General features: G+C 43.4%; 1 protein-coding gene across 1 annotated transcript in view; it reads left to right on the top strand.

Annotated features, from left to right (window-relative positions):
• The window catches only part of GMNC (geminin coiled-coil domain containing), a 4,945-nt gene extending 1,118 nt beyond the window's left edge, over window positions 1–3,827 (top strand). Inside the window, exons 2-4 of the mRNA XM_010573121.1 lie at window positions 51–136; window positions 1,549–1,665; window positions 3,183–3,827. Coding sequence (XP_010571423.1) covers window positions 51–136; window positions 1,549–1,665; window positions 3,183–3,827 — 848 coding nt within the window. The remainder of the gene's footprint in view (window positions 1–50; window positions 137–1,548; window positions 1,666–3,182) is intronic.
• Window positions 3,828–10,034: the final 6,207 nt, after the last annotated feature.

The following is a 10,034-nucleotide window of genomic DNA, read 5'->3' as shown; positions in this document are numbered from 1 at the left end:
GCTGGGCTGGGCGAGGGAGCGGGCTAACCCCTCGGGTCTGCTCCCCCCAGGGCAGTTCTGCAGCCCGCAGCTCGGTGCCCAGGACGCGGCGTGGCGGGGAGACCAGCTGTCCTCCCAGCTTTACAGAAACAAGCAGGTAAAGGCCCCCCCGCAACCTCGGTTTCTTCCCCCGAGGTTCCTGAACTTTGTATGGGGTATCGCACCTTCTGGGTTGGCTTGTGGCATGTCTCCCGCTCACCGGCACGGGTGTGGGAAACAGCGGCCAACCGCTTCGTTTGGGTGGGTTTTGCTCCTTGCTTGAAGGATTTGTCTCCCCCGTGTTGTCCCCTGAAGCTGGAACAACTGTTGTGGGGTTCCCTATTCATGTCTCCCCTCTTACAGCATATTGGACCAGCTGCCTTGCCACTAGAGAAGACCAGGGGTGTGACCGGGGAGTCCCTCAGGCTCTGATGACATGCTTTTGACTAAAAATACATAGTGTGTGTCCTTCAGAATCCACCAGGATTAACTTCGTGAGAAATGGTTCCACCACAATTACGTACTTATAGGGAGGATCAACTATTTTGACCAACAAGCATTTTCTGGTTACTCTATTTTCTTTCCTTCCCTTTTTTGCAAATCTCATCAAGGGGCAGGAGAAACTCTGAACAGTCCTAGGTGAAGGAACCCCAGACAGATCACTCTGATCAAACACTTGGAATGGTATTTTGACACAGTGAAGTCAATGGAAATTCATTTACTAACTTCAAGGTCCCTGGAATCAATCCCTAATTCCAGACATCAGTGTACTTCTTTCTTTGGCTCTACCTCAATCATTTAAATCTGTGCTTTTCAGCCTGTGGTCAGCAGATGCCCAGGGTTCTTGGCAGAAGATGCTTTGCCCTCCTACAGGAGTCTCCAGAGCTATGGCCAGGAGGCAAAAATCTCTCTGCAAATACAGACTTCCCATAAAAAGTGTTAGGCATCTGCAAATCAAAACACACCTCTTCAGCTCTTGGGACCAGGGATAATCTCAGCTCTGTATATGTACTGGGACCGGCAGAGTCAGGTCCAGGATTGAAGGGATCACTGAGTACTACTGTATCATAAAGAATGGCAGCTGCATCTTCCTTCTGCACTCTACCCCCATAAATTGTTAGTCTGCAGGTACTCATCCTTCTTTTCTCCGCCAGCCAACTATAAATGGGAATGAGAGGGGTGCAAAGGGATGCTTACTGCCACTCAGGAGGAGATCTGACAGCTACTGTCATGCCCATGATGGTTTCTGGCTGTTCACAGGGCTACCTGTAGTTCTTTTCTGTTATTATTCCGCGGTTACAGTTTTTTTCCCCAGTAATCTTCTCAAACACTCACTTAAAAATAAAGGAAGTCAAAAGTGAAAACTAAACAGTCATGCCACTTAGATTTACAGACACAAGAGGCTGGAGGGGGTGGGTTGCGTTCACAAAGCAAACACCCAGATCATCAAATCCAAGCAGCCTGTACCATAGGGCAATTGCTATTAAGTTACAGAGTCAACACCTATTCATCAATATCTCTATTCCACAGCTTCAGGATACTTTGCTTCAGAAGGAAGAGGAACTTGCTAGGTTACATGAAGAAAATAATAACCTCCGACAATACCTGAATTCTGCCCTGATTAAGTGTTTAGAAGAAAAAGCCAAGGTATTGTGTTCAAACCTGTTGTATAGATGTGTTGTGGAAGAAACGACTTGAATAGGTACAGGCCATTATGCTATTTGGAAAGTCTAAGAGTGTAGACAACCTGCAGTGTGAGATCTATTTAGCTTCACAGAGCTGCCAAATTGCTGGTCATGGATCTAAGGTGGCAGTTTCCCCCAGGAATGACATCCTATCAGGTTCTGACTGTGCAGACAGTATAGCCCATGGTATAATTAAGTTTAGTTCATAAGTTAGCTATAAGTAAGTTAGGTTTATAAGCAAGGTAAATGCTTTTTTCAGTCAAAAGTTCAAATCTGAACATATATTTCTCAAAAGCATCTGTTTTGTCAATTATCCCCTTTGATAAGGATTATTTTTTCCTCTTTTTATGTTTTGAGTGCTTTCTGGTTTATGTTTATTTTGCCATCTTCCAAGGATATGTTTTATTCATTTACATTAGAATACTGGTCTTCCAATTTTTTTTCAGATTTATTAAGTAAAAAGTTGTGTGGTTTTTTTAAAGGTGAAATACAAAATTAAACACTTCAGGCTGGATGAAATATTCTGTTAAACTAAGTGTGAAGGGTTTTTTTTTCATAAAATATTTCGATTCTCTGTCTCTTGTCCAAAAGAAAGATAATTGTTACTTGTGAGTTTAAAGACTTATTTTACTACTCCATCCTTCCCCATGAAACTGAACTAGTAGTTATTTGCTCAGCTCTGTGGATTGGGCACAAGGTAAAAAAGCCTGTAAAAAATAGCAGACTTTCCTTTTACATCCTATTCTGAGTTGACAGTGTGGCATGTCCCCCCTCCCATGCCAAGACCTGTCTCCTGGCAGTAGAAAAGGTCTCCTTTGTTGGGCACAGCAGGGAGACATGGCCACCCCTCTATGTCATGTGGAGGAGGGTCCAGTGTGAAACCATCACAGGAGGTGTCTGAGCAGTAAATTCCGAATGTGGTGGGGAGCTTCCTTGTCATTCCTGCCTGCCTTTTACCATCCATGGACGGCTGAAGGGCCCTTGTCCTGGGATAATGACAACTGAGGTGGATTAACGAGCTCAAAGCCACTGAGTCTGCTGCTCTGAGCACTCCCTGGCCAGGATCACACTTGCCCCAGTATGACTTACCTTTGCATCCTCCCTCTTTGTCAGGCTGCCACATGACCCCCCATACCCTGCTTACCTGCCAAATGCTGCTGGCAGCAACAGCACAGAGGAGTGCCGTACAGCCAGGCGGGAGCTCTCATTTCACGCTGTACTGAGTGAGAATACGATCAAAGCACAGGCCTTATTGACATTGTCAAATTCTTCTCTTTCAGGGACTGGGTTGTTGCAGAGACTGTAAAGACACAAAATAGTTAGTCAGATCCATATGTTTAAGCACAGGGTGGAAGAAAAAGTATCTTTTACAAGGACAGTAGTAACCATCTTGCCCATCTAAAATCTGAGATCAGAAACGTGTTCCTTCCAGGTAACTAGAAATTCAGATTTTAATCTTCTCTCTCCACCTCTTTTTAGAAGCTGCTATCCTGCCATGGCCAAAAAACCTGTGCTATTCTCAAAAGCACCAAGAGGAGATTAAAAGAGGACCACTGCTTTGTTCCTCAAGAAACTCCTCATGCTTCCAAAGCTAGAAGGAACCTCTTTAATGAATTCACTGCCTGTGAAGAGCAAGCCAGCCCTGCTGTGGACAGCTGGGTCTTGCAGACTTTAGGATTAAAAGATGTCAACACCATTGATGAAAATTCAGCTAACTACAGTGCCCTGTCCTCAGACCTTGGAAAAGACACATACTGCCTGAGCGCTGGGGAAACAATAGACTATGACCACAGTGAAGGAGCAGCAGCAGCCTATAGCTGCAGCCATGTGCCTCCAGCTAACAGCAGTAACCATCCATGCAGTGAGGACTCTCCTTTCCTTCCTCAGTTTTCCTCAGCACCAGGTGTCTCCTCATCAGTGCCAAGCGTTTCCTCCCTCCCAGCCTATGGGTTGCCTTATTTGACTGGTGATTTGTCACCCAACAAAACAGAAGTGGCCTTCACAACATCTCTAAGTCCTCACCGCAATGTGAGAACACACACCTTCCACCAAGGACAAGCCTTTGTGCGCAGGGATGATGATGGAGGATGGAGATTCACCTGGGTGCCCAAGCAGGCTGAATAATGCACCTGCATTGAGGGTCAGCCATAGGGGATGTAGGCGACAGTCACTCCATCCTGTGCTTGAGACAGGTTCAGGCATCAAAAATGAGCCCTTCTGGACTCTGTTAAATGCTGGCCTGTCACCTATCCACTCCTCCTTCCCTCCCAGATTTTCACAGGTGCAGCTCCAGATTGCACTTGGACCATTATCTGCCCCAGGCCAGACGTACAAATTGGATCCACTTCTCTTGTGCCTGTGTTGAGATACCTGCTTTTACTTGCTTCATGGTTTTTCTGTCATCAGCTATTCCTTGTTAACTAGTAGTTTCCAGGCTGGAGTGCTTTCAGCTTTGATGATCACTCCCACATAGACCAAACTGGAAAGCATTTTGGGAATACAGTTTGGAAATAGCACCTCCTTCTCAGATATCCACAGATGGCAAAAGAGGCATAGGTTGGAGGCTGAGGATCAGCAGTTTCTAAGTGATTTTTGTCTCTCTTGGCTACACAGATTGCCTTGGATTAAGGCAACCATGGGTATTTGTTGATGTGCTACACTAGGCTGACGTACGTGCAGTTGCATGGTGCTGTCATTCTTTGATGATGCCTCAAAATAAACAGGATTTGCTTCTATTGCCTGGAGGCTACTTAATTACAAGTGATTCAGCAAGTTCAGGGGATTTTCTTAAAGTGTGATTAAGAGACTAATGTGTTTACTGCATTGTGTTTTAAAGGTATTTTATCTGTCAGATAAAAGGAGTTTAAAAAGTTTGAGCCCTGGAACAGGAACTAAAATTGGAGATGCTGTAGAGTAATGACACTGCCATCACCAGCCAAGGCCGTGGCCCAATATATTAGTGGCAGAAATTTTCTCATCTGTGGCTAATGTACACTCAGAGCACTTCTTTCTTCTGCAAAGGATGCATTGTCCTTGCCTGTAGCATCCCACTATTCTTTTGATGGATTTTATTCCACGTTTACCTGCCTTATTTTGGAAGCCCTCATAACAGGAAGCCATTCCTGGCTTCATAAACAATTTCTGTGGCTCCAGTGGGGCTTTTCTGCAACATCAAGAGCTGCACTTGTGAAACTGGAGATTTTCTTTCTAGGGAACAACTTCTTGACCTCTTTGTCCTGATCTCTAAGATCACACAGAGAATTATCTGCAATCAACGTCAGCCCAGAGTTAGGGCTCCTTCCTCCTTCCATAACCCCATGCTTCCTATGGGAAATGTTTCTCCTGGTTTGGGGCGCCAGTATCACTTAGTGGTTAGAGTGAGTCTTTGGGAACCACAGCTGTCAACACCAGCTCTTGCCTCTCCATGACTCTGTCAGGCAGTGGTGGGCTGCAGCTAAGACCATCACTACCTTGAGAATGCTTTAAAAATCTCTGGAGAGAAGGTGCTCTAGCATTGCATAGGACTTGAGTTTTAGTAACACTACTAATGATATGAAGTCAACTGACATGAAGTAAGCTCACCAGTAACACTTTGTGTTACCTTCGTTTTCTGCTTTATAGTAGTTTGATGCCTAAGTATTGGAAATAAGAGTAATTTGGTTATTCTTGCTTTCAGAATGGTCCCAGTGACATTGAGGAAGTACTTAAGTAAAAATAACCATAACTGAGGATTTCCTTCCAGTGGCTTATTTCCCTGTAGAAAACCAGACATTCCTTTATTTTTGGAGGATACAAATATCTCCTAAATAGCCTCTTGTGCCTTAGAATTGCAATATTTGGGATTCTCCATCAGGAGCAGTAGTGATTTCCCCAAAGACTTTTAAATAAACAAACTCTGTATTTCTGAGTAGTTACTTTAAAGTCAGTCATGGGGCATTCTTCCAGAACAGGCAATTTGAAAGCATTGACTGTAGGCATTATTGCACTGGATTTAAAAAACAAATCAACCAACCGACCACCAAACAAGCAACAACAACAGAAGAAAACCCAAACAGACAATGCACATAGAATAAATACAAGTATTTGTTTGGGGGAGTTGTTACAGTCGGTAAAAATGTGGCCAGCTGATGAAGACTAGTCAGACAAGACCACTGTTTCTATAGCACTTTTCTGCTTTTCAGTGAAAGCAGGAGAAAAATCCTGTCCTACAAACAACTCATTTCTTTATCAAGGCATTTCTTTTCTATGAATCTCCTTGTGCCCTACTATATAAGGTAGCATTGAAGAAAATACTCCTGTCACTGTAGTTTTTATTGGTGCATGTGGCAGCATAGAAAATGCCTGACCTTAACATGAATATGTGATGGGAGACTCTGGTATGCGTGGTGTGGGTGTTGAACAGCGTGCCAGGAGTAGACAGTGTGGCCAGAGGATTACACCCAATGCAGCTGTGGATGCCACATCTTTCAAAGCAGCTCTAAAACATAAGTAGAGCAAGATCTATCTATGTTTTCTGACACTATTGAATGTTATTACTTATATATTTCAATGCTATAGAGTCAGCAGCAGTAATAAGTACATTTGTCCTGTCAGCAAATATTAAATCAGGGTTTTTTCTCTAAAGAGAGAAAAAAAGCTTTCCACCTGTTTGACATTTCCTTTCCATGTTTTTATATCACTGCATGTGGGAACTTCTCTTGCAGAGAGCCAGAACAAAATTGTCAGATCTTTGGTACAATCTCAAAGTAGGGTTTCAGTAGGAATGAACTGATGCTTGAACCTTTGCCAGCCTTTTGTAAAGGGGTGACTGGCCCCTTGCCTGATAACAAATAAATTATAGATGTAAGTGAAGAGCTCAATGAATAATTTACCTGAATGAATCCTCTTCTTTTCCTTTGGGTTCCTGAATTTTACTCAGCATGAAGGTGTTGAGTCCTCTGTCAGGGATTTCTGTCTGAGCCTGGCTTATTGGAGTTCATTTGGGTAGAGGGCCCAATGGTGCTGCTCCTGTCAGCTGATGGGTGCTCCTGACCTGCACATGCAAACTTAAAATTCTGGTTTAGACCACTGCTTAGGCAAAGGTCTCCTCTTTAATAATGCTGATCACTGTAGCAGAGGGAACACACTGGAAAGGGAACATAAAAATCTCCAAAGCATTTTTGTAAATAACTGAGGGTGATTTATTTTTCCCCACAGCATCATTTGAACTAGTATTTCCTGAGTTATGAAGAACAATAGAAATAAGCTACTCTGTTTCTAACACCAACCCACAGCAAGCAAGTGAGCCCCAAGGTGAGGAATAAGACTCTTCTGCTTTTTTGTTTGTCTATAATACTCCCACTGAGTACAGTGGTGCAATTATCATTGAGGAAAAGTCCCAGTGACTGAACCGTTCCTTTAGATAAATGTTGCTCCTATTGCCAAAAGAAAGTTTTTACTCAGCATACCTCGCTCTAAACTGCCTGGTTCCTCTGAAAATCCTGCATTCATGCAGGTATAATAGATGTGGGAAATGAGTAAGAGATTGAAGACATCTTAGGGCAGATTAGTGGCAAATGATGGGATATGGAGGACAGTTACTGACTGGGCTGGTGCTGCTTTGACATGTTGATTTGACCTGCTGTGTCCCCATGACTTCCTTGGGCCTGAAAGCAGTAAAGCTGCATTAATGCGGTGCTGCATCCAGCTTGTTTGCTTTTACCTCTTGGTAGGGCTCATAACCTTAGGTGCAGGCTAGGGCTGCAGCATCAACACTGCTACTAACTTGATACTAGTGAGTCTGAAACTAGCTCCTCACTGTGTAGGCACACTGTGTAGATGCACCTTAGATTGAACTTGTCAAAATCAGTCACAGAAATGGAGCCTAACACATCATCTTTTTCTTCATGAGATAAAATTCTGGAAATGCTTATTTGCTTTTAATTACTGTCCAGTTTGCATCACAGTTCTTTGGCCTGCAAAGACATGGGAGAGAAGGTCTTGCCTGTACAAAGCCTAGACTGGGCTTTGAGGTGGGGGTTCACTCCTGGTTTGTGCCTGATGCTGCCTGTTTGTCCTTTTGTATCTCTTCCCAGTGGGTTAAACGGAGCCAAAGCCACCCTGCTACTCATGGGAAGTGCAAGATAAAGCCCAGGGAAGCCTGTGACACATTCCTATGCCACAGATGTAGCTAGAAATCAATAGGAATGAAAGCAAAAAGTGGAAACAAAATCCAGTTCTTCACACAGCCATCAAAACTAGGTAACCAGGAGGTAGCAGAGATGAAGAATTTCAGCTTGGTATAACTCCAAAAACAAATCAGGCAGCTGGAACAGACGAGCAGCAGGCAGAAGTTCTGGGTTCTGATATTGTCTCCGGTATTACACTTTGTTTCTGTGCTTTGGTTTCTATGGAATCCACCACTGGACCAGCTCATAGCAATTTAACAAGAAAACACGATTCTTGCTGCTGCAAACTGCGTGAGAGGTTTCCTCTTGCCAAGAATCAGTATCAGGCCCGTACACCACCAGGTTGGGGAAATATGACTTGAATGGCCCAGAGACCCTGGGAGGTTCTTTAAACAGTGAACTTCATTGTCTGTAAATATCCATCTTGTATTAACATTTGTTTTATTTTTTTATTTGAAGTTTGTTTGCTTTATTATGTGAATGTAACATGTGCAGCTGCACACTTTAAAACAACCCATGTTTTTAGAAAGGTATGCTAATAGCAATGGAAGTTAATTTAACACTTAATATGTTTATGTTCATGATTTTTGTGATTGAAAAAGGCCATGATTATATGTAAATGTCAATTTTACCAGTGTCATTAAGTTATGTCTAATAAAACTTAACATCTAATTGATGCAATTCTTTCTGCCCACTTCAGCATCTATTAAACAATGCAGCTGTTTCTCACACCGCACAGCACCATACCTGGCACCTACATACCTCTCCAGAGGACTGAAAGGGACCTTTATTTCCTGCAAGCACAAGTGTCCACAGAAGGAGGTGCAATTTTGGATTATAATAGAACAGAGGTAGAGATGTAACAGCCACAGGCATGCTCATTTCAGTCTGGGCTTGCAATGCATATTGCAGTGATCCATTATTGTTTTGACTCAGAAATAAATTCTATGCTACAAAATGACTAGGACAAAGGGAAGTATTGTGCTTTTCTGTTATTTTTGCAGCATTAGGCTCTCTCATTTAATAGACTTATACCTTCTTTCTTAGGCAGCTGAGCATACTGATCCAGGGCAACCTGATTCATCATAGTACTCTGAGTACTCCTGATTTTGACTCCGAAATGATGAATTGTAAAATGGCACTGAGGCGTCATGTAAAGAAAGTGGTGAGAGAAAAGCGTGAGTAAAGAATTCAAACCTCTATTTAGTCAGCTATACTTGACAACAGAAGTAAAGCTGTTTTACTTATTAACTTTCCTTTCTGATCATGGGCAGGTTTATTAGTAACCACGCACCAGCTGGGACCAGAAAGATCTATTTTTCATTGGAATGTGTGTTTGTTTGTTGCTTATGAAAAGATACAAAGTGAGCCTTCCTTAATCTCTTTTGCTCTCCTCTAGAAGCCACAATAAGTCTATTAGGTGATTCATAAACACTCTGGCTTGTTGCCAGGTAACTGACATCCCATCATAAAGAGAGAGCAGTCTATAAATAATTTGTGGAATGAGCTGTGATTCACCTAAAATGCCATCTCTCCAGCCATTCCTCTGCTTCATTAGTTGTGCATCATTGAATTATTTCAAGGCTAAATATTTACATGCAGTGCAGCCCAAGGAAATCAGTGATAATGGTGCATAAGTAACAGAATATAAAAATCAGTAAGGGCATGAAGATCTGGGAGGTCTGAGGTCCCTATTTTCCCTTATTTATTAAAAAAATCCCACTCACAAACTGTAGCTGTAACACTGGTGTGGTTAGCTGAAACTTCCAACAACTGCCTCAAAGTGTTATCAGACAAAGAGCACTCTCTAAATATTCATTTACTAAACAATGTTTGCATGTATAACATCTTCCATCGCCGCATTATTCCCTGTTAACGATCTCCAGGAACTGGGAGCGTGGGAGCTGTACGACACTTCCAGGGGCACGAAAATATCATTAGATGAGCTGGCATGCAGGCCAGGAGTCCTAGCCTCCAGCTGCGCGGACTGAAGGCCTAACAGCACATCAGAGAGCCCCCACGTGCAGTCAATGTCCCAGCCGTGCCCCCAAAGCCCCAGCCGTGCAGAGAACAGCGCCCAGGCAGCTGAGGCCCCGGTGCTGCAGCGGCGCAGCCGGATGCGCATCCCGAGGGCTGTCGATTCCTGCTTGTGTGGCTGAGGCCC

The sequence above is a fragment of the Haliaeetus leucocephalus genome, unplaced genomic scaffold (genome assembly GCF_000737465.1).
Source record: "Haliaeetus leucocephalus isolate CR32 unplaced genomic scaffold, Haliaeetus_leucocephalus-4.0 Scaffold362, whole genome shotgun sequence".
Taxonomy (NCBI): domain Eukaryota; kingdom Metazoa; phylum Chordata; class Aves; order Accipitriformes; family Accipitridae; genus Haliaeetus; species Haliaeetus leucocephalus.
This window is presented reverse-complemented; position numbering and strand designations above follow the sequence as displayed.